The sequence below is a fragment of the Stegodyphus dumicola genome, chromosome 10 (assembly GCF_044657685.1).
Source record: "Stegodyphus dumicola isolate Sdum_Otavi_A_Nest chromosome 10, ASM4465768v1".
In the NCBI taxonomy this organism is placed as follows: Eukaryota; Metazoa; Arthropoda; class Arachnida; order Araneae; family Eresidae; genus Stegodyphus; species Stegodyphus dumicola.
The window spans coordinates 40,719,243-40,742,614 of NC_140777.1; the positions used below are offsets into that span (position 1 = coordinate 40,719,243).

The 23,372-nt window shown below is 33.4% G+C and overlaps 2 protein-coding genes across 2 annotated transcripts in view; one reads left to right on the top strand and one right to left on the bottom strand.

Annotated features, from left to right (window-relative positions):
- LOC118189229 (uncharacterized) overlaps positions 1-23,372 on the top strand; it is a 691,965-nt gene that overhangs the window by 655,729 nt on the left and 12,864 nt on the right. Inside the window, exons 5-7 of the mRNA XM_085824877.1 lie at positions 12,199-12,400; positions 18,896-19,029; positions 22,661-22,892. Of these exons, the coding sequence (XP_085681003.1) occupies positions 12,199-12,400; positions 18,896-19,029; positions 22,661-22,892 (568 nt within the window). The remainder of the gene's footprint in view (positions 1-12,198; positions 12,401-18,895; positions 19,030-22,660; positions 22,893-23,372) is intronic.
- LOC146994945 (uncharacterized) overlaps positions 1-23,372 on the bottom strand; it is a 132,703-nt gene that overhangs the window by 59,295 nt on the left and 50,036 nt on the right. Inside the window, exon 3 of the mRNA XM_085824876.1 lies at positions 14,507-14,582. The gene's annotated coding sequence lies outside the window, so the exon portion shown is untranslated. The remainder of the gene's footprint in view (positions 1-14,506; positions 14,583-23,372) is intronic.

Sequence of the window (23,372 nt, forward strand, 5' to 3'; positions counted from 1 at the left end):
CAGCTGCTTCATTCCTCTAATCCCCGTATGGGCTGGAACCCATTGAAGCTTGGGCCTTAGACTTGCAGGAATCGAAGTTAATAGTTTTTCTATGTATCTGGCAATGGAATGTCTACTGCGGCCGCCCTGGATGGCCTGCAATCTTAACATTGAATCTGTGTATATTACTTTATACCTGCCACTGATAGCAGTAAAGTCCAGAGCTGCCTTTAGGGCTGTAAGTTCTGCCTGAAACACCGAGTTACTGGGTTGAAGCTTCTTAGCCCAGGAATAATTATGTGGTCACCGTTCTTTGCACACCAGGCACTACCAGCTCCAAGTTCTCTTTTAGACCCATCAGTGTAGACGGCTGAGGATCGTAATGCACTTGGAGAATTACAGCTTGCTTCTATATCGAAGTCTGCAGGGTGGCAAGGAGAGTGGGCAATGTGATTCTCGTAGTCCGAGGATGCATAAGTCTTATTCCAAATAGTAGAGTCTTGTCTTAGTCTGATCACTCTCACCACAATACTCTCGCTCTGTACTATCAAGTGCAGGTGCGGAAACCCTGCCAATACATTTAATGCAGTTGTTGGAGAAATATGGAATCCTCTGTAGATGCCGAGAAGAAATGGTCCTTGAGCGAGTTCAGTGCATGTTGCATGTTAATCGTCACATTGACGATTCAGCGACTGTGGCATACCATATCTTGAGCATCTGCGAGAAGATAGCCCAGCTAGCAGCAGCTGTCTTCCACATTGTATTAGACAATTTATACAACATTTCTTTAAGATCCCTGATGTGAGGGAGCCAGGAGAATCTGTCGCCTATAATGACACCCAGGTAGCGGAAATGTTTCACGAATTGTATGTTTCTTCCATGAAGATTTACGCACGGAATACGCTCGTGCCTTTTTCCTGAGCTAATCAGCATTCCTTATGTTTTTGCTAAATAAGCAAGAAGTCGTTTATTTCTAATGTTTCATCATCATCAAACAAGTTGAGCGCGATATCTGCTACCAGGTTCCACAGAAATGGACCTAGGTAGGAGCCCTGAGGGCAATCTTTCGCCACTTTTTGAATGTGGATGCCTCCGTCCATATACAAATTAATTGAAATCGCCTTTCACTCAAGTAGCTGTAGATCAAATCAAATAAAGTTTTGGGGCAATTGATATCTTTGACACATTCCAAAACATCCTGCCACCACAATATATCGAAAGCACCTTGAATGTCTATGCTGATGACAACAGTATGCAGTTTATTCTGCTTGTTTCTAAGTACCGTATTCCGTAGGTGACTCAGTGCGTGATTCACTGACTTTCCGGCTATAAAGCCATATTGCCTAGTATTTGTGAATCTATTAGCATGAATGTAAAAATTCAGTCTTTGAAGTACTAGTCGAGTATTTTTCCCATGGCTAGGAGCAGGCAGATGGGCCTATAAGAAGGAGCTTCGTTTGGATCTTTATTTCCCTTTAGGATGAGCATAAGAACTGAAATGCATAAGCAATCATGCCTTGTTAACATTTAGGGAACTTCTCGAAATTGCTCTTAACCTTTAACTGCTGTGAGCGGTCTGTCAGACCGCGAGACATTTTCCATTAAATTCTTCCACCCCTTAGAATAATTAATGAGTATTGCCATTCCTAGTACCTTCCTAAATCAGTTGTCCAAGGTCACATACCAAGTTGCATTTAGGTAACTATATTTCTTCTTTTACTTTTTTTAATTTTCCCCCCTCAACGGTCTGTGAGACCGATCACAGCAGATACGATTCAAATTTCGGCCGATAAAGTTCAGTTTTCGTTGTTGTTACATATTTCGCTTTTTTATAAATATTCTTGAAATGGCTTCAAATGCGTGCAGAAAACGTTCTATATATCTTACCTAAGACCAAATTGAATACATAGTTCGAAATTGGTCTAATTTAGAGTTCTTTGATGAAAGTTCCCATGATAAAATTATTGAGGGCAACCACGACGCAATTTCAGAAATATCTGCCGATGAAAATGAAAATCCATGTTCTCCTTCTACAAGAGATTTTTTTATTGGAAAAAATTAATTCAAATGGTCTATTCAAGAGCCCAACAAGGTTGTTCGAACTCGTAGTCACAATATTATTCTTGGTTCAATCTATTCAACTGCTCGTCGAACCCGACGTTGACCTATGGCAATATTCTTCAGAAACTTGGATATCTGTGCAACAAATGCATTCGTATTATTTCAATCTTATCCCACTGGCTCCGAAAATGAAACGAAAAGATTTCATTAGCAATTCAGTTGGTGCAGTCTCATGTAAAACGGAGGATAACTTCACCATTTTTACCTAAAGAACTCAAACTTACAATAAGAAAAGTTTTCGGAATAAATGATGATGAAGGACACATTGCGATCGAAAACGATAAATTAGATAAAAAAAAGAACGTGCTACATTTGTTCACCGAGCAAAAAAAGTAAAACAGCTTACAAATATATAGCATGCAAAGAATCAGTGTGTCTACAAAGCAGTAGAAAAGTATGTATAAAATGCAGCTCGAATTATAATTTGTAAAATAAAAATTAATTTTTATGTTCTTATTAAAGCATTCTTATCGCAAATTTTAATGTAAAATAAAAAAGTTAAATTTTAATATTTACTTCTTTCATCCAGATCCGAAAGCGAAGGAATTATTATCATAGTCTATATTTTATTTTAATGAACTGATTTAAGTATAACAGTTGCTTTATATCTTCATGAAAAAGTAAAATATATGAAATTAAATAATATTTATTCAAATACGAAAAAAGAACAATATCTTATTTTGTTTTTAGCAGTCACAGTAGTTATGCGACAATTTAAGTCACAGTAGTTAAAGGTTAAGCAATAGTTTACGCCGAATGTCTATATGTAGCTAGCTGTACATTCGCAGTCTGATTCATAAGTGGACTGCCAACCATCTGAAACCAAGCGGTAATTCAAATCTCGGCAAACAAGCTGGCTGCATTGAAGTGTTCGGGAATCTTCTCATGCATAGCATGCTTACCAACCAGTTTCCTTTAGAAAGTCTTCCACGAAGTCATTCCTTCTCCTAATCAGGCAGGACTGGCCTTTTTACTTTTGGCGACCTGTCATAGAATTGTATTTGTATGATGTGAAAATTACCTTTTAAATCACAGTCCACAAATTAACTTAATTTCTTCGACCCTACTAAGATACTCAGGCGAGTTATTACTTCCAGACAACAGCTTTGTCGGAAGAAGGTTTAAACAACCTTTTTACTTAAAACGTTAAGCTGAACGCATGCACGGTTTGTGCTTCAAAATTTAAATCTCCGGAGTTTGATGTATATCTGTAACAGAAAAGGTGAACTTAAATTAACTAGATGATGGAGACTTCAGTGCAAACAGCATAATAAGGGTTGGCTCAAATTTACTAAATGCGTGATTGACTTCGGCTAGTAAAGTGGCTAACGTCGGATAAGTCGCAAAGCTGAGCGAGAGAATGTACTACGGTCCGCGTCCCTGCCACATGTTTTCTCTCTAAACTTTCAAGAACTCTGACTAAAATACAAGTATCTCGTTTACATTGAGAGCTAACAATGTCATAACAATTCAGGATCATGAGTAATACGTTAATTAACATGAAATATCGTATATCTCCTTTTTAACTGTAAAGGTTTTGTTTCTGGCACTGTCGCTGTAAATAAAATATTATTTTGTATTTCAATAATTCTTTGGCATTTAGAATGCACTCCTCCGTGCAAAGCTCACAGCACAACGCAAGGCGTATCCCATATAATAATGCCAACAATTTGATAAAATGTTAAACTGAAATAGAGCCCAGCTTCCAAAACCTAACTGACACTTTCAAAATCTTATCTAAGAACTTCAATTTCCCATGAAAAGTACCGCTCTGTGGAATATGGAATTGAATCTAACGCTGCGGATAAGGAAATTTACACATGAAATATCTGGCATTTCCGCTGAGGATCGGGTAATGTATTCGAGGTACTACAAAAAAATAAATAAATAAATAAAATAAAATAAAAATAAAAATAAATCGAGTGAAGGAACGAACTAAGATAATGTATGTATTACGAAACAAACAAAAAAAAAAAAAAAAAAAAAGAGCAGTTTTGTTTCTCCCCAAGAACATGAAAATCAGATACTTTAAAAGGGAAAAAAACTAGGCAAGATTGAAAATCGTGGTTTGCGTTTTTGGAATTTCTACCCCAACTATATGGGAATTGTTGGGATTTAGATGTTCAGAAAAATCACAAGCGTGAAATTATTTCGAGAATTTGCCTTTAATGCAATTACTAATATTATGTTTTTTTTTATCTTAGCTTTTGAGGCGGAAAATTCAGTAAATATTAAATACCACAATTTATTTAAAATCATGCAAAATTTGGTATTGCTGCCTTCTTCTTTTTTCCGTAAAGGGAAGAAATTTGCGCATTATTAAAAATTTTCGTTCTCAAGGGCAAAAATTGTTCTGTACTTCATTGCTTACATAAGTAATAGGAAAAGAGAAGACAGTTGCAGTGCGTGTAGTGTCATCTGTTAAAAAAAATACAAAAACAGGAGTGAAATTTTATGAGAATATTTTTATTTGAAAAGTCAGTTTAGGTTGTTAATTACGGCAACTCACGAAGCGTCTGGAAAAGAACTTGAGTGAAATTCCACTACTATTTGTGAAAATAGCAAGGAAATGTAGAGTGAGATAAGATATGCAAATGATTAGAATTACAAAGCGATTGTGCATGCGTGGAATGAGAACCAGTCTATGTATATAATGTGATTGTAAAGGTGCGTCGAAATCTATTTATCGTGCTCTGTCTTCGCTGAACGTTTAATTAGTGGTCAGTATACCTCGTGAACAGCGGAGGGTGCCATATCAACAGCTAATGGAGTTCGAACCCGAGCCCTTCGGTACCGCAGTAGGCTTCCCTAACCACTATGCCGTCTGGGCGACTAGAAATAAAATACGGGATTGGTACTAAGAACTTGGAACGAATTTCATTAATAGCAAAGAAAAGAATTTGGAAGTTGCATTTGTGGAGCATTTAAGTAATTTTGTAAATAACTAAAGCTATAAGTATGATAATAATAAGATTATTCGTATTATTTTTATAAGATAGCAGAATTTATGATAGTAAAAAAGAATTTTTTAGTGACTGTCAGCTTCCGGAACTTTCACATAGTTTAATTTTTATGCAAGAATTCTAAGTAGCAAGCATTAAAGTCATAAAAAAGGTGAAAATAGAAAGAAAGTTTTTTAATAGAGAACAAGCTTGGGTATTTATGGAAAGACAGATATAATAAGATCTTTTATATACATTACAGATGCCTATTACTGATACCATTGTCGTAAAAGACATTTCCAAAAGTAAAGAAGAAATTGATGTTTTAAATTTCCGATTTCGGTAATTAATTATGATAAACATGTAAGAACTATTTGAATAGAAGTATTCCTTTTGTGCAGAATTTTCAGAATGAAATTGGATTGCATTTCTTTACATGTTATGAAACTACCCATATACGTAGAATCTTTGTTCGAGATTGTTCTGAAGCAGCCTCACACAAAGGCTTTATGAGGCGCCACTGGGATAAGCTGAACTTTGCTGCTTCGTAAACTGTGCTACTTCATGAAAGCTGATATAAGGGTTTTTCTGCTCTAAGTGTTCAATTTTATGCCAGCCTGGTATATGAATCGTCAAATCGAGCGAAAGAAACATCGGCTGACATTGCATTGACGATTTCATTCAGTCAGGTACTTATTTACGTTTGCCAATGTTATCTTGTCTGATTCGGTATGGTTTGAATCCTGTCCTCTCTGACTTTTACGCCTTATGACTAGGACAATAAAGCTTCGTTCACGGGATGGTTTTAAAATCATAAGAGTTCTAAGCCGAGCTTCACTGCTAAACAACCAGACCTTGCTTACATCACGAAAGCTGATTTAAGGATTTTACCTTGTAGGGTCATTAGAGTTTTTGATGCTGGAGACTGTAAAAGTGTATAGTGAAAATGAAAACTCAAACCTTGGACCTCTCGAATACGCGTCGAGAATGCTTCCAATTACACCACGAAGGCATGCGGAAAGGAGGGAGAAAATAACCTTCATCTACTTCTCCTTTTAAAGGGCGACTGGATATTGGGCGACCAAATCCTGGTGTTGACGAATTATCCTCCCCCATCTTTTAGTAGTTCGTGCGCCACTTGTAGACTCATTAGGTTATTTTGAAGCAGAAGACGGGAAAAATATGCAATGCTTTCACCGAGACTCGAACCTGGAACTTTCAAATACGCCTGGAGTATGCTTCCAATTACAACCACGAAGGCATGCGGAAAGAAGAGAAAAAATACCTTATAATCTAAAAGTTCTAACTTTTCACCTTTATGCTAACTTAGTGTACGACCCAGCGTAGCAAACATCTGTCTACACAGGCGCGATTTTCCTTTCCCTATTTGGTTATGGCTTAAACACTGTTAAACAGATGTAAATGGGATTAATGATTTTTATGATTTAGACCGCAAAGCCTAATGACGACAAAACCTTAACCTGAAGGAAGCCTTATGACATCTAGACCATCGTGTGAACGCTCTCTGAGATTACAAAACTTTCAGATTCTGGATTTTAACTTGATGTCAAGCGTAATGAAGAATCTCATATTGATGGGTCTCCTAACCATTTTACTTTAAGGCATATACTTCATTATCACTGATTCGTTTAGAGGGGTGAACGTAATTGAATAATATAGTATAAAGGAAACTGTCAAGTGAAGTGAAAGCTTACTTGGTATTGGACTTCTGAGTCTGTGTTATCTCGTGATGCACATCCTTTTATGAATATTGATGAAGGCATGGTTATCCACGCCAGAGCAGTTTCGGAATTTATGATTGCATCTAAAATCCACTTTTCTTCTACCAGAGCAGTTTTGGAATCTTCTTGAACTCGTAATCTTTTTTTTTAAGTTAAGAAATGTAAAAAAATGCGGAATGCGGTAAGCAAAATTTTACAAAGTTACTTTATTCGGTAATCTAATTACTCTAGTGTGGAATAGTCTCTTTTGATCTCTCAGTTGTTATATATTATGTAAAAAAATGTGTCACTTCAAGTAACTATTTTACTCTTTGAGACTTTCTTATCTAACTGTAATAATTATCGACAATAAGTACAGAAATTAATGAAAGAAATACAGCTATTTCAACTGTATATTTAAGAGTCCGGCCCCAATATATTTTCTATGCCCAACATTATTTTGGTAAACAGTGCCCGCCACATATTTAATTGTTAAAAATCATACAAATTTCTTTTAAAATTTTTTTAAGAAAGAAAAGGTTGTTTACACATTCCGGAGACAGAGAGGAAAAAAATTTTTTACCCTTCTGAGGAAGGGCTTTTATCTGATCGCCCTCGAAATCATTAGAGTTTTGTTCAAAATTAACACGGAGCTAAATTTGCTTTTTTACCTAATTTTAAATTTCACATTTGCATTTCTCTGTTCTTTTTTACCTCATAATCATGTTAAGGACTTATTAACTACTTTATTTATTAAATATTTATCAAGTGCTATTACATATTATAACAAGAGTTTTTCGAAAATGTAACTATATGTGATTGCAATCATATATACTTCATATATAAAAGTCGACCTTGCGCTGGCGGTACCTTGACACAATAGCCCACGACAAAATATCCCATGACAGAATAGCCCATGAAAAAATAGCGTAAAATCAAGAGCCTGCTTAACTTGGTCTCACGAAATTTTTAGTACCTAAATATAGACAGGCGATATAAAACAATGTCGTAACGTGTATATAAATCAGTGATAACGTCTTGCACGCAAATGCATTATAAAGAATATACATGTTAAAATTTGATGCCATACTTATATTTACATATATTGGCTGGCAGGCTTATCTTATTCAAAATTCTTTTCACTACCATTTGTCAAGTACAATGCCATAGTAATAATTTCCACATACAGGTTTCTGCGTCGTACAAAAGTTTCGCATATTCTGGTCTATATTTTAAATTATAATTGTTGTATAATTTACAGAAACTGTACATTATTTTGCCGGAAAAAGTATCTAAATATCACAATAATCTGGAAATATGAGAGTCGATAACTACAGATTTTTAGTCCAAAGGGCTATTAATTTCGTTTTCGCATTTTACGTCGAATCACTATAAACGGTGTATCACTTTCCAAACTGTTGCCACCAAATATTACAGCCCAGTATTATATTAAAAAAAATTAAATAATGAAGAATCGGCATAAATGTATGTATGTTTCTCGCATTGTGATAAGCCCACCAGCGGCCGAGCGGTAAAGTCGCTGAACACTGGTAGTTCGGTTCGAGGTTCGAATCCTGCGAACGGGCTTGCTGCACGGGCGTTTTCGTGGTTTTCCCCATGTGTAACGTGTATACGAGTCAGTTTCCCATAGAAAGTCCTCCACGAAGGCATCCCTCCCATTAGGCAGATAGCCCTAGTGTGCTTTGCCATAATTAAATCAAGCAAACCAAAACCAAAAGTGGGAGAAACAACAGCATAAAGAGAGTAAGGAAGAAATTATATTTGAGCAGCAAACTAAGAGTCAGTGACGTCATACAAATGCAAACCTTGTAGTATAGTAACTTAGTTATTGTTTTCCGCAACAAACATCAAATGCAGCATATGATGTAAATAGATTTTGTACACCACTCTACATTATCTAAAAATAAATCTCAGATTCCCCATAGTAAACACTTGTTGATAATAACTGCCTTAAACGTGTTCTAATGAATGTTTTCTTAATAATCGAGCATTTTCATAACAAGCTATTACTAGTTGCTAGTATACAGGTAACAATTACATCGATGCGCTAATTTCAACAATTACTTTGATAAAGTTTAGGTAATTTCCTGATATTCAGCAAATATTTATTATTTATCAAATGCAAGATAAATAATATATATATATATATGAGAATAATAATATTCTCATATCTTCTTTGCAGTTTTTGTTACAATTAGTACATTATTTTTTATGCTCTCGAGTTGTACCTCGAAGATAGAATGTGTTGTAAAACAGAATTCCTAAAGCTCTTTCCTAAACCATTTAAAGGGCGTCTGGGGAGAAGGAGACTTTTACAAAATTCTAAACGTTACAAATTATCATTCACCTTATTTTAAATCGCGCACCACGTGTAGAGTATATTAGGTCTCTTATTTTGAGCGGAGCTCCCGAGCGGTAAAGTCGCTGAACACTGGTAGTTCTGTCCGAGGTTCGAATCCCGCGAACAGGCTGGCTGCATGGGTGTTTTCGTGGTTTCCCCATGTGTAACGTGTATACGAGCCAGTTTCCCTTAGAAAGTCCTCTACGAAGGCATCCCTCCTCTTAGGCAGATAGCCCTCGATGCTTTACCGTAATCACACACACACACACACACGCATTGTGATAAAATAAAGGTACCTAGAGCCATCAAATTTTGAATAACGTACATTTTCACCCGAATATGGGCATCTGGAAGCCCTAATTTGTTTTATTATTGATTTCATATTTTGTAAAACTTAACGAATTTTTGATTAACAAACTCAACGATTTCAAAGCGAGGAATGCACTGTACGAAAAGAAAAAACATTTTATCTCCAGCGCGCGACATTGTATATCGGAAATTCTAAAGATATGCTCTTTTAAATTATTTTGTGATATTGCTGTTGAATTGAATTTTATGGTTTAAATGCGAAGAACATGATATTTAATAAATGAAAGTAACACACAAAACTTTAAAAAAAAGCCCTTTGGTCGTAATAAAAAATCTGAAAACTTTCATTTTTTTTATTGTTTTTACTTTAAATGCCTTGTTTTCATTTTTAAAAAAGTATATTAAATATGGAAGATATTTTTATTTATTTTGTGGATGAAATTTTGGAAAAGCAAGATGCAAATTCTGTCGAATGGTATAAAAAGTCGTTAGTCTCATAAAAAGTGTTTAGGATTGAAACTAGAAATACTATATTTATAATTACTTTTAGGCTATTTTGTCATGGTCACGTTATGCTGATATCAAGTTTGAGAACAATACTTTGTGAATTGAGGTAAATTCTGATACAGGTCTTATTTTTCCAAAAAATTGTGCAGCCTGGAAGATTTTTGCAATCATAAAAAGTCCTTCAGCTGTACTTAAGGATATTGTTTCCAGGCTTATCTGCAGAAGCCTTTATTTAGTTTTTAACCTTTTCCTTCGATTTTGCGTAATTAATATTTCTTTAATTTATGAAATTTTTTCGAAAATGTATAGGGATTAACTCTAAAAAATAATGCCTATCTTACGAAGGATTTGCTTAATTTTACAGTTCAGTTAGCCTTCTTCTCTAATATCTGTTAATTCTTTTAGTTGGTGTTATTAAGTTGAAATAATTTTATTATTAATGATATCTGTAAACTTGAAGTCGGCCTATTAACAAATTAGTAACAATTACAACAAGTTTGTTAATTACAACAACAAGTTTGTTAATTTAAGGAATTGATTTTCGCAATGACCTTTACTCAGAAAAATTAAATTCGAATTTCGAATCCCATGAATCTTGACATAAGAAGCGAGGATGGAAAATAGGAATTTTCTCACCTTTTTCTGCCAATCGACGCTTACGAGTTTTAACCCAAGAAAATAGGTAACCAGTCTAACTCAAAACTTTTTGGAAACTGTAGTTTAATTGACATGTAGTTTAAGAATTCATTAAGAAAATAAAAAGGAATGCGATTGTTGCAATTTCAGTGGATTTGGATTACCAATAATATTTCGTAGCAACTCTGATTAATGACCTCTTTAATTTTCTGAAAACAATTTAGCGTTTTGTGATTAGTAATTTTGTTAACATCCTCTCCCCTTTTTATCTGTTTTGATTCTAAAGGATTCTGGATTTTTTTTTTTTTTTTTTTAATTTTATTTATTACTCAAAAGTTTTTTTATCGAATTTTGTGAAGAAAATAAGCTTAATGTTTTCAACATTTTAACTGTGTACTTCATTATGGGCTAAATTTCGCTTGTATTGTCTTCACAAATAAATATGTGTGTGTGTAAATATATATATATATATATTCTGTCGAGACATTAGATATTTTTGGAAGCAGGCAAGATGAAAAATGAGCAACGCCTTCCCCGGGAATTGAACCGCAGACCTCTGGAATACGCGCGCAGCGTGCAGACTACCACACCACGAAGGCATGCCAAGAAGGCGGGAGAAATACCTTATATACCCCCCTTTTAAAGGGTGACTGGAGTTTTTAGGAGACCCAGCCGCCAAATCCTGAGTGTGGAGAATCATCATCCACCACCCTTTTAGTTCGGGCGCCACTGTAGTGACATTAGGTTATTTTTGAAACAGGAAGTGAAAACTGAGCAACGCCTTCACCGGGAATCAAACCACGGACCCCTGGAATACGTGCCCAGCCTGCGGACCTCTACACCACGAAGGCAAGCGAAGAAGGCGGGAGAAATACCTTATAATATATATATATAAGAATATTTTATCTCTCCATACTGCGTACCTTCATAATGTAATTGGGGCGACTAGCAATGGGGAGGTCTAGAGCTTAAATCGAGGCGAGGGCATTGTGGGTTTCTTCTGTTGCCTGGCTTCAAAAAATTAATTATAAACGGCTCTTGGATTCTACGGATTGTTGAAAAACGGTATTTTTAAATTTGTTTTTTATTAAACGCAGATTTCAGATTAGGCTTTAATTAAAAACTGTTAATAGTAATAGCTGATTCCCTTTTCGTACTGTCAGTGTTATATAAATGTATTTGATGGATTAAAAAAAAAAATTTAGGATTCGAATTCTAGAAAATTTAGGATTTATTTCATTTTTAATAATTTGCGTCTTAGTTTCGAAACTTTTTAATGTGTAATCTAGATTGTTAAATCAAATTACCTTGTTATACTATAAAACCAAACTAAAGCTTGCATTTTTTTCCACCTCAGGTAATACTTAAATCCGTAATGTACGTAGCACAAACAAGACAAATCCTTACATTTACTATTATGATTAGCCTTCTTATGTTTGCAATGATATAGTTCACTCTTTTGATCAAAACTATGTGTGATAGAGTGCTCTTATTTTTTTTTTATTTTTATTTTTATTGTCTGTACCGTGTTCTGAGTGAAATATTACTTTCAATGGTGAAAAGGAGATCCATATAAGAGAGAAAGAAATGTTTTACAATGTAATCTGTATTTATGTTTCAGGCTCCTTTGGAATTCGAAATTCGCTACAATCCTATTCGTCACCAGGATAAATTACTCGTCTCCACTCTTGGCTTGCGCTTCACGGCCGAGCCTCGGCATTTCTATCACGGAGCGATGAAGCTGCGTTGTTCTGCTGTCATTTCTCAAGCTTATTCCATGAGCAGCGAAGAGATTATTGTGGGAGATAACGCGAAAGCCTCAGGTACTCATCTCTTTCATTTATTCTGGTGGCGCCATCTATTGAGATGTTATGCAAGTTTTATTGTTTCGAATTTCTATCTCCTGTAATGGTGTGCCTTCATACTATAGTTTTATTGGGATTTTCTCACAGTATTTTCCATCCATATCATGTATTTATTTATTTATATCATTTATTTATTTATTTTACTGTGATATGTTACCGCTACGAATAAAATACTTGCCATATATTTCAAAAGCAACTATATGTTGATATTACAGGCTCTATGCGTGTCTCAGTTAAATTTTTTAAACTTGGGTAGACTAATTTAGTGTTATCGTTTATGTATTACCAGTAGATATGTGTTAAAATGTTTTCATCTTCTGCAAAATACATTTCTTTAAAATACATTTTTATTAGTCTTTATGTTCAGCGCAATATTTAAAAAATGCATATTATGCTAGTTAACGCTTTTACATTAAAAGCAAACATATTTATAGAGCACGGCTGTCATCTTTCTTATATGAACGTCTCTGAAATCGGTGTTTCTTAGATGGTCTTTTAAAATCTGTAATCGGAAAACTTTATATTAATTTCAAAGACCTCAAAGAATTTACCGTTAAAATTTCAGAAAGTTAAATATATGTATTTACATCGTAAGATCAAAAAGAAACTGCAATCTAATGTTGGTATGCAGATTTCAGTTTAATGCCTAAAATAATGTCAGGCTAAACAGTTACATAAGATTTATTAGTTTTAAGATTACTAGCCTTTGTAGTGTCTTCTAGTGTGTTTTGGAAGCATAAACTGGAGACACTACTGAAAGACGGAGTAGCAAATTCTCACTGTCTTGAAAAGAACAGATGACTGCAGACGAAGGATATAACAACCTTTTTTATTTAACTAAAGGGAAAAGAAAGTGCACTCACTCTGTGCTCATAATTTAACCACCAATTGTGGCTAAGTAACTTGAACAGAAAATAGTATGTATCATCTCAATAAATTAAAGTTAGCTACACGACTGGCTCCTACTCTGTTAAATCGGCTGCCAAAGCCGAGCCTGGAATATCAATATAATCTAAAGTAAGTGCTAGCACCAACTTTTCAACTACAGAGCTACTTTCAAACACGCGGCATAAATTCAGAGCTAAGTCTCCGACACTTCGAGCTCTTAAAATCTGCTACTTAAATACAGTTTCAGAATCCATTTAGATTTGCATATACGTCATTAAATTTGCATTCTGGCGGGAAATTGAAATCAGAAGGGAAAAGAAAGTTTCTTGAGCTAAAAATAATTATTTGCAACAAACAAAATAAGGTCTTTACACCCTGAAGGTAAAGAGCATAAAATCTTACATTTGAAGTGACTCATCTTATGTTTGAAACGTTTCTCATTTTCAAATTTGTCATGGTATGTATTCACCCTTTAGTTTATTTCTCAATTACACGATGCGAAGCATGCTCCATGTGGTTCCCTGTTGTTCAGGCATCAAAAGTTTACGCTTTATCTCGCAAGACTGATTTCTTATTACACTTAACTGCGAACAAGAAAGAATATCTATCTATCTATATATATATAAATAGAAAGATAACATGAACTAGAGAGACCTTAGTGGTCAAGAATTTTGCGCATTGAGCTGCAAAATTTTAAAAATATTTGCAAAGAAGAGAAATGTTTAAAAGCTATTGCTAAAAAGTACATTTGACACTGTAATTCGTGTGTAAAATAGTTACATCATGTAAAAACAACTAACAATGCTAAAGAAGTCTAAGTTATCGCGCAAAAATTTAATGTAAAAATTAGAAAACGAGATAATTTCAAAATCAAAAAGGGATGAGAAAAAATTAATAAATTTTAATACAAAATATATAAATGCATATATATATTCTTAACGAGATAAAAAGGCATTAAGTAAATGAACTGTAAAAACATTTTTTAGCTTAAACTTCGATACATCCACGTATATAATTTAAACTTAAGTATACCTTTCATATCTAAAGAAGCAGATGTACCCGTCGAGCAACGTGAACAATAAACGTGTCTGAAAACCTGCGGATAATAAGTGAAGTCTAAATACAAAAATATGAAATCAATGCGAACAAAATATTGAGGAGACAAACTTTACTTACTCTGTGACAAAAATCCTTGTTGATGAATGTGACAACTTCGTCATCAACTATACACGAAAACTGTGATTTCTGAAAACTGAAGAAAATCGTTTATCATACTTAAAGATTATTTTTAGTGAAATATAAGGAGTTATATATGTAGAAATATAAAGCAAATTATAAATTCAAAATGCCCGAATACAGAAAAGGAAGTGCATGCAAGATTATTTAAATTCAGTAGCTTGTGCTGTTGCATTTTACCAATTTATATTAAAGAATTAAACATTTTAAATAGATTTTAAATTTCACTTACTAAACATTTATCAAAGCATATGCTAATATCATAAATAAAAACAGCTCAAATTTATATTTATTTTCTGTCTGAAATCTAAAGTTTGATACCTGCAAGACATTTTTGCTGGTTACATTTTGTAATTTAAGAATATTGATAGCTAAATTTTAACTTTTAGACTGACATTTCTTTCAAATATTTCTAACATGTTTAATGAGTCATTACAAAATTTAATTTAAACCAAGAATAGACCAAATAAGGAAAAATTCTTAATTTTTCAGAGAAACTTTTCCATGTGGGACAAAACTTGAGAATAAATAATGACAGCCTGGTCCTTTTCTATTGTTTATTAAATTTTCTTCGAGGTGTAAATAAAAATGCATATCTTTGCATTTAAATTATTCGAAACTTCCTTATTTCTTGCTACAGATTGATGGCGTTTCGATTCTAATAACGTTTCCAGCATTGGAGAAGAAATTACTAGAAATTATCTTCATTGCAGCTGCAGATGCTCCTTGGTCAACCGGATTCTTTTCTTATTAGTTTTCAACTGTGAAAAAAGCTGTTCACATAACGTTATTTTTAGCGCAAAATTCTTAAATCTTCCAAGTCTTCCAATAAGATTTATATCACACTGTAAATTAACTACCTCCATTTATAGAGTTTCTGGTACATTATTCATGTTCTTTTTTAATGGTATTGAAAGTAATATAGACTCGAATTTCTAATAACTAAGATCTTGAAATCTTTGCAACAAATACGTAATTGAAATGTTTTCGCAGGGCGTATAAAATTGCTTAGGGGATCGCATGCGATCCATGGACAGCCAGTTTGAAGCCACTGGCCTAAAAGATATCTTATTACAAGGTACAGATTTCATAATATGCTACACAGAGGAACTTTTATCATAAACTAATCGGTTGACGAACAGATTTTTCAAATGAAAAATGTTCTGGATGATGATTGATGTCTCGAGATACAAACAAGCAAGTCGGCAACAAATGACACTCCAAAATGCAGTTAATATACTGGAGGAAATGTCGTCAGAAGACAACGATGAAAGGGAAGATATTCGTAATTATTTGATACACGAATTTTTTGCAAAATGGGTTAATGTGCAAATGTTCATAGAACATTACCACTCTGATAAAGCAGTAGTAAGCTGTAGCATAAATATTTTCAATGCCATGTCTTGGTTTAGGAAAATTTTCAAACATAGACAGAAAGAAATCACAGTGCGCAATTTTTAATGGGGCAAAGGCTATACGATTCTCAAATAGAAGCAAGTGGTGTTAAGAAAAAAGAAAAGGAGGGGAAAGACAGCAGCTACCTAATATTTTTACCGAATTTTTGAAAGATTTCCCTTTCAAACAGTAGCATTTTCACCTCTTGCATTTCTACCGTTTTCTACTTATGCCGTCAACTTTCGTTTGTTGAAATACGGTAAAATTTAATTCAAAGTTTCTTATTTTTTAAACGTTTAATATTATGATAAATATTTTGCTTATGATAATATCGTCTAGATTTAAAGGATTCCATTACTTTTGTATTAAGAACTGACGTATAAAGTGTTCTCTTCTAATCAGTGATTTCGGGTATGGGAAAAGATTAATTCATTTTGCATTCATTCATATAGGGATAATAGTTTCGGTTTGAGAATATTCCGAATAACGCACTATCTTTCAGGAACGAATTAAGTTCATGAACCAAGGCTTCACTGTACTTGATTCATCACGTTAAGCTTTGCTTCTCTACTGACACCTCAGAGGAACAAATGCATGCTGTCAACTTCTGGGCAAAATTTTCTCGGAAAATGCATAAAATTTTAAATACATTCAACCAACATAAATGCCCCAAATAAATGCTGAATTAAGGTTGCTTTTGTGCTTGATTTTAAATCTAATATTTTTAAGTCTATTGTCTTGTTTGTATGCTAAAAAGAATTTTTTTAAAGACATATATTTAACGAAAGATCTTTCAACATCGTATTATTCATACACATTAGATATTGGTCATTTGACATCTGACTAACTAACTCTTCAAAACTGAAAATGAGATTTTTTTAGTTAAGTTTTAAGCATAAATAAATAAAACAAATAATATGTTTCATTACACGTCGAAGAAGATGTTTTGTTTTCACTTAAATTCAAAATCTTTACCTGGCAAAATTGAACAGTTTGGAAGAGCAAGAAAAAAAAAGAGCAGCCATTACCAGATGTTCCATCTGCGAGAAAGATGACATTCTAAACTTTATTGTCAACGCTGTTTCGAGTACAGTCGATTCTCAGAGTGTTTCCTCGTCAAATTTCTTTATTTTATCTTTCAAATTTAATCAAACTGTTATTTATTAATAAATTGAGAGGTTTAAAAACGATAAAACAATATGAAGCTGCTAAGTGTGTAAGGATCTTAAGTTTTACTAACGTTTATTTTATTTTAAATCTTTACTATCACTTCTTATTTTCTACTTCCGGCCAGAATTAAAAGCTTTAACTTATTTATGCAAATTTGTCTTGCGAACGCCAAGTACTTAAGTTGTGGCTTTTTGCCAAGCAAGAGAGAGGAAGGAGTGATTAGGAGCAGGCCGCTTGCCATAGCAGTTTTACTCGGTTGCTGGTTGCCTTCAAGGCCAGAGGTTTAATCCTCTTGATAATTTTAAACGTATCGTAGTGTTAACAGTTCTCTGTACTACATACGGCCTTTCTGTTAATATACGGCCAATCTTCAAGTAGACACTTGTTTATTAATCCAAAGTTAGTTTAGTTAGAATTTAGTTAATATTTTTATATTCTTACGTTCAGACCACAAGTGGTTGGTCTCTGTATTCCGAAGTCCGGAAATCATTGTAAAGAGAGAAAAATAAACGGTTTCGTATACCCTTCCTGTGTATCTTGTCTACTTCCCACATTTATTGAACATAGTTTTAGTAAGCTCCCTGTTCCGAGTCAGGTCATTTAATGTTCCCCAAGCAAGTAAGGAGGAACACTGAACCTGATAAGTGAAGTAAAATCTCTTTAATTCATCTTCTGCTTCCTCTGTACATGTAGTCGGTTCTCAGAATATTGCCATTCGATGAAGCATAAGATCTTTAACCGATCTTTCAAATTTAATGAGTCATTAAATTTTTAAGGTATTGATTAAGTAATTCACTTGTAATTCATTAACAAACTCAACGATTTAAAATTAAAAATATGCAGCTTTTAAGAATTTCAGTCGTAATTACTTTCTCTAATAATGTGCCTCATTTATATTAATTAAAATGCACCAAATTTATAATATATCTAAATGATAATTTTATGAACATTGAGAACTTTATAAATGTAAAAAAATATTTCTAACGTCGTATATTACGTATCTCATACAGAATAATTTTTTGTTGTTTTCCTTATTTTTCCTTTTTTTTTTAAATTATGATGTTTATTTTTTTTTTTTTAATTTTTAACGTAAACTCTTCTTTGAGGGATTAGAAGTCTGAAATATTCAAGTTGCAGTGTTCTTATTTTATTTTTAATTTGCTGTTAATATTTTTCTGCCTGACGAATCCGCTGCAAACTTTGTAGTCATTCACGTATCCTCAAGAGACTGATAAATTCAAGGTTAAGAATTACTTATCTTTTAAGATGTCTAGCCTGTGAATCTAATGTGCAAGTCTACGGCGTGATGGCCTTTACCACCATAAATTATAGTAACATGTGTAGAAGCTGTTTTCGTCGCTTTTAAAAGCCTAATTCTATTTGGCGCCATCTAGCGAATGAAAATAGAACCTTAACGGAGTGCACTTGGTATCACCTCCCTCTAATTATTTGATGAATAAAAGATTACTGCTTTAATTTTTGTATTTAATTGATAACTGTTGCGCTTGTTTTAAATTTAAGATATATTTTATTTTACATTAATAAATTGGCTAACTTTATCAACAGAATACAGCTAGAGTGCTGATTAGTTTCTAAAGTTTCCTCATAGATGGCAGCACCATACTATTTTTCCTAATGAGACTAGAAGTTCCTCATAGCACAAAACTTTTTTAATCTATAATTGTAATAGTGCCTTTTTATAATTTACTTTTTCATTATGGAAGTAAAACATTTAAATGATTTTATATATTTATTTTTTACCAGCTGTTGTTGGCGATGGCCCTGTCATATCTGGAGGAAAACCTAAATATCAAAAGGGAGATATTGTGGATGTTAATTGTACTTCAGCCAAATCAAATCCTGCTGCAGAGCTCAGATGGTATATTAATGATAAACCGGTAAGTAATTTAAAAGCATCAACAACCTGAAAGAATTTAATAAGGTTAAAACATTAATATGTATTAAATGGAAAAATCAATTAATTAACGATTCATAAACAAGCAGGGTGTTAGTAACCACTAAACACATTTGATGCCAAATTTATCTATGGATTGTCTGCTTTAATTAAAATTTTGATTGCTTTGCTTCATAGTTCCTGACGGAATTTATGTACTTATATAGTAGATTTTTGCACGCAAAATTACTTTAGTTCTTCTATTGTAATGGAAACGTCATATTGTAATCGTTCATCATATTTTTTTAGTTGTTGAACGAGATTTCGAAGTAAAAATGCATCCATTACCTTCTAAACTAAATAAACAGTTGTGAATATTATTAATCTAGAGGAGTATTCCTGAAATTTTCTTGTAAACATTTTTAGTAAAAGATGTTTTGCGGGCCACTTATGAGTAAAATATTAACATTTTAGTCATTTAATTCTTTTGAAAACTGATGTAATATTGAAATATAAATTTTGTTGATGTTTATTAAAAGTTCCCGGGTTTATCAACAATTTAAACTCCTATCTTATTTGATTTATTTCTTAAATTAAAAACATGGATCTGCGACCAACCTTTCAAGAGCCATTTAGTCGTAAAATCGTTTTAAATGACCATATACAAAGCAACTCTGCAGACTGAATTTTTTTCATTCATGCAAAAGAATCGTACATTTTTGTGGTGCATCTCCATATCTTAAGGAACATCATTGTTTATCCATTTAAATCTATTTTCTCTCATTCTGTATTCTAAGAGTGTCCTAGTACTACAACTTCTTTTATAATACAGTCAAAGCCTCTTTAAACAATACTCCACTTTAGAGGACATTCTTCATATCGAATAGTTTCTGACACCTGCACCATACATAGTAGGAGACCACTGCACTGCCATTTAGCAGACATTTTCTGATAGCACGCAAAAGGCTTTTTCTCTGTGACTTCTCAGTATGAAAATTCCACTAAATAAATAACGACAAACCTTATCGACAAACTATTTTTAGAAAATATGATTGAATATTTGTTAAAAGGCATTTCATTTTAAAGAACATTTTCTATAACCAACAGTTCTTGAATCCCGGACTAGCCGAAAAATGAAACTAATATACTCCTCCTTTGATATTCCCCGATAATATACAAAAGTTTTTGTGCTGAGAGAATTTGCTAATAGGAGGTTCGATTGTGTATAGTTAGGTACCGCTAAGCCTTTTAATTAATTGTACAAAATCCGTGAGAAACGTGCATACATACTTTAATGAAAAAGAACATTTTTATTATGTATTCGTACCGAGCTTAGTTGTACGTTAATGTGATCCTACGTATTAAGTACGGTTAGGTTAAATTTAACGCAATTTTCTGCACCTGCACCTGCACCGGTACAGTTACTTAAAGTGCTGTAAGAGTAGTGATGAGCGGACACAAAGAATAATTTCCAGTTGCTTGAACAACGTTGGTAAGTGTGTCCATAAAGATTGCTGAACGGGATGCATATTTCACAAGTGCACATCAGCCTAGCCGCTAAGGGAGGGGTTTCGAAAATGGACCAATGAGCTGCTATTGCTCTTATGACGCTAAATCTTCGTACATGTGAGCGTATGTTGTTTACGTTTTAATTTGTATTTGTTTCGCAGTTATAAATGTATGGCGTAATAGTAGAAAATCTCGTATTGCTTTCGTTTTCTGAGTTTGATTAATCGCTGACTTTTCACTTTCGCGATTTTTATCACGCATTACATTGCGCATAGCATTGATGTTCACGGCATATTATGTGGATTAACAGAATTCAAGTGTATCTATTTTTTTAATTAAGCTGAGAATGACTGAAAGTGTTACAATGAATCTAGCGTTTTCTTATTTCAGTGCTTGCATTCTTTTGATTTTTAAAGTGTAAGATTCAGAAAACATATAATCTGATTATATCCATTGTTAACATTAAAAATTACATGTGAATAAATTGAATATACACGTGAATACGATAATTCACTCTGTTTGATGAGTATTTCTTGTGTAGACAGTACATTTAAGAGTGAGCATTTATTAAATGTGAAATTTAACGCACTAAATGTATACGAATGCAAATTAGTAAAGTTCACTTTGAATAAAATTCAGCATTGGTTATTATTATAGAATATCTTTTTTTTTATACAGACTGCAATAAAAAGTGCTGACTTCTATTTACATATATAAATGGTGTCGATATTTTCCTCACACGCATAGTTTTATGTAAAGATTGCATTTGGGCTCCGATGTTTATCACATATTTCTTTCTTCATCTCGCTTACCACTTATTAAGTAATATTTCACATCTATATTTTAACGAAATATCCAACATGTGTTTGCATTTATTTCAACCAGGTAGTGAAATCTTCATAATTTCCTATATTTGATCTAACTTCGCAATGAAAAGTTTCAGAAGCAATCGACGATGCTTTAATTATTTTGTACAGAAAATTGCGTGGCAGAATATTTTCAACAATCTTGCTTAAATCTGAGAAAGCACGCGAAAGGTCATGTGACATGACAGAAATATTACTAGACGATTTCCTACACTATACGGTATTCTTAAAAGTCCCCCAAGGTACATTTTGATTCACTATCATATGTCATACTTCACATATCACAGTCATGAGAGCACTGACATGTGTTGAGTAAACACCATATTACTACATGTTGTAAACATAATTCAACTTCGAAACTTATGCCATCTGGTAAAGTGTATGCCCATTTTTTGACAGACCCTGTATATTTAGAAGGCCTCTGAGTCTTGTATTATAAATAATACATTATATGCTCTTAAATCTGGACTGAAACTTTTCCACACAAAATGTTCTTTTACTAATAGAAGCTTTATGCTCTTACACAGGGATTCTCAACCCATTTGTCGGTAATTCCCGTCAGGGAGAATTTTATAGTTTCAGGGGGTATGCAGTCAATCTTTTATTTTGATGCTAAGTGCTTAGTTTTAGTTTATGAATATGAAAAACTGCTTTTATTCAAGTTTTGGTATTTATCAACATTTTCTATGATTTTGTTTAATTTATTAGGCACATTAAAAATTATTTAAATTTAGATAGATGTATACGTATTTTTCAAGTTTTGGAAAGGAGATAGAAGGGAATGATCGTCTTGCAATGGTGAAAGCGGGACATGGGGCAAAAAAAGGTGGAGAACCCTGCTCTTACACATAGCTTCCTTTTTACCTTAAAAATGGAAATATATTGGGCAATAAATATATGATTGTGCGATAGAAATAGGTTTATAAGTCTTTTGGAATATTCAACTTTAATTTTAATTCAGTTTTAATTACTGGATAGCAATAACATCAATACTGTTTTCTCCAAATTTACAATTTCTTTCATATCACCAAGACTGTGTTAGCCTACTGACTATTTAAACTTTGTTATTTTTCTAACTAAATTCTAAGGGTCTAATTCGCTAAAAGGAGAGCGTAAAAAAATAGATGGGTTTACTGTTGACAAACAAAACGAAACTACGGATGTGGACGCCAAACTCATTTTTCCACTCTGTTCATATTTCAACTGTATAACTTTGCTGAGAGAAAACTTGTCTATACATTTTAATTTTTCCTTATGCAGGTGAGGCCGGAGTTCTTGATTCGATATCCCGCTGTTCGATATCCGGACGGACAAGCGACGTCCATCCTGGGCCTACGATTCACCGTCAGAACATTTCACTTCCAACGAGACGAGATGCGACTGAAGTGCACTGCTACACTCTCCAAAGTGATCAACATGAGCAGTGAAGAGACACTTGTGGGTAGCAGCCAGCAGAGTTCTGGCCTCCACATTTCAGAGAACACAGGTGCTGGTAAGTGTTATGCTTTAAGAGAAAACTGAATAATATAGAAAGCATTTACTTTTCAGCTACCCATCTGTTTTATTTATTTAAGGTGCTTAATCAATCACTGTTATCCGAATGTTAAAGCTCTAGTAAATTTTAGATTTAAGATCGAGTGTGTTAAAATTTAAATTACATAATTTTAGAATAAAAGTATCGCTATTGCGTTTTAAAAAATAAAAAAAATGGGGAATAATCCTCCAAGCTCTTTTTGAATTTTTAATACAAAACAAATTTTTGATGGAATACGCTTCTTCGAAACACTCATGTGGTTTTAAAATTTTTCGTTAAAATAATATGTACAATAAAATTTTCTGCATCCTTAAGAAGAGGAAAGTATGTCTGATCTCCTTTTAAAATGGATATAGCATCGCTGGCGGCATTGAAATATGAAAAATCAGGAGGTTCTCGTGGCCTGAAGCAGGCATTTTCTGAAATTTTCGAGCTGTG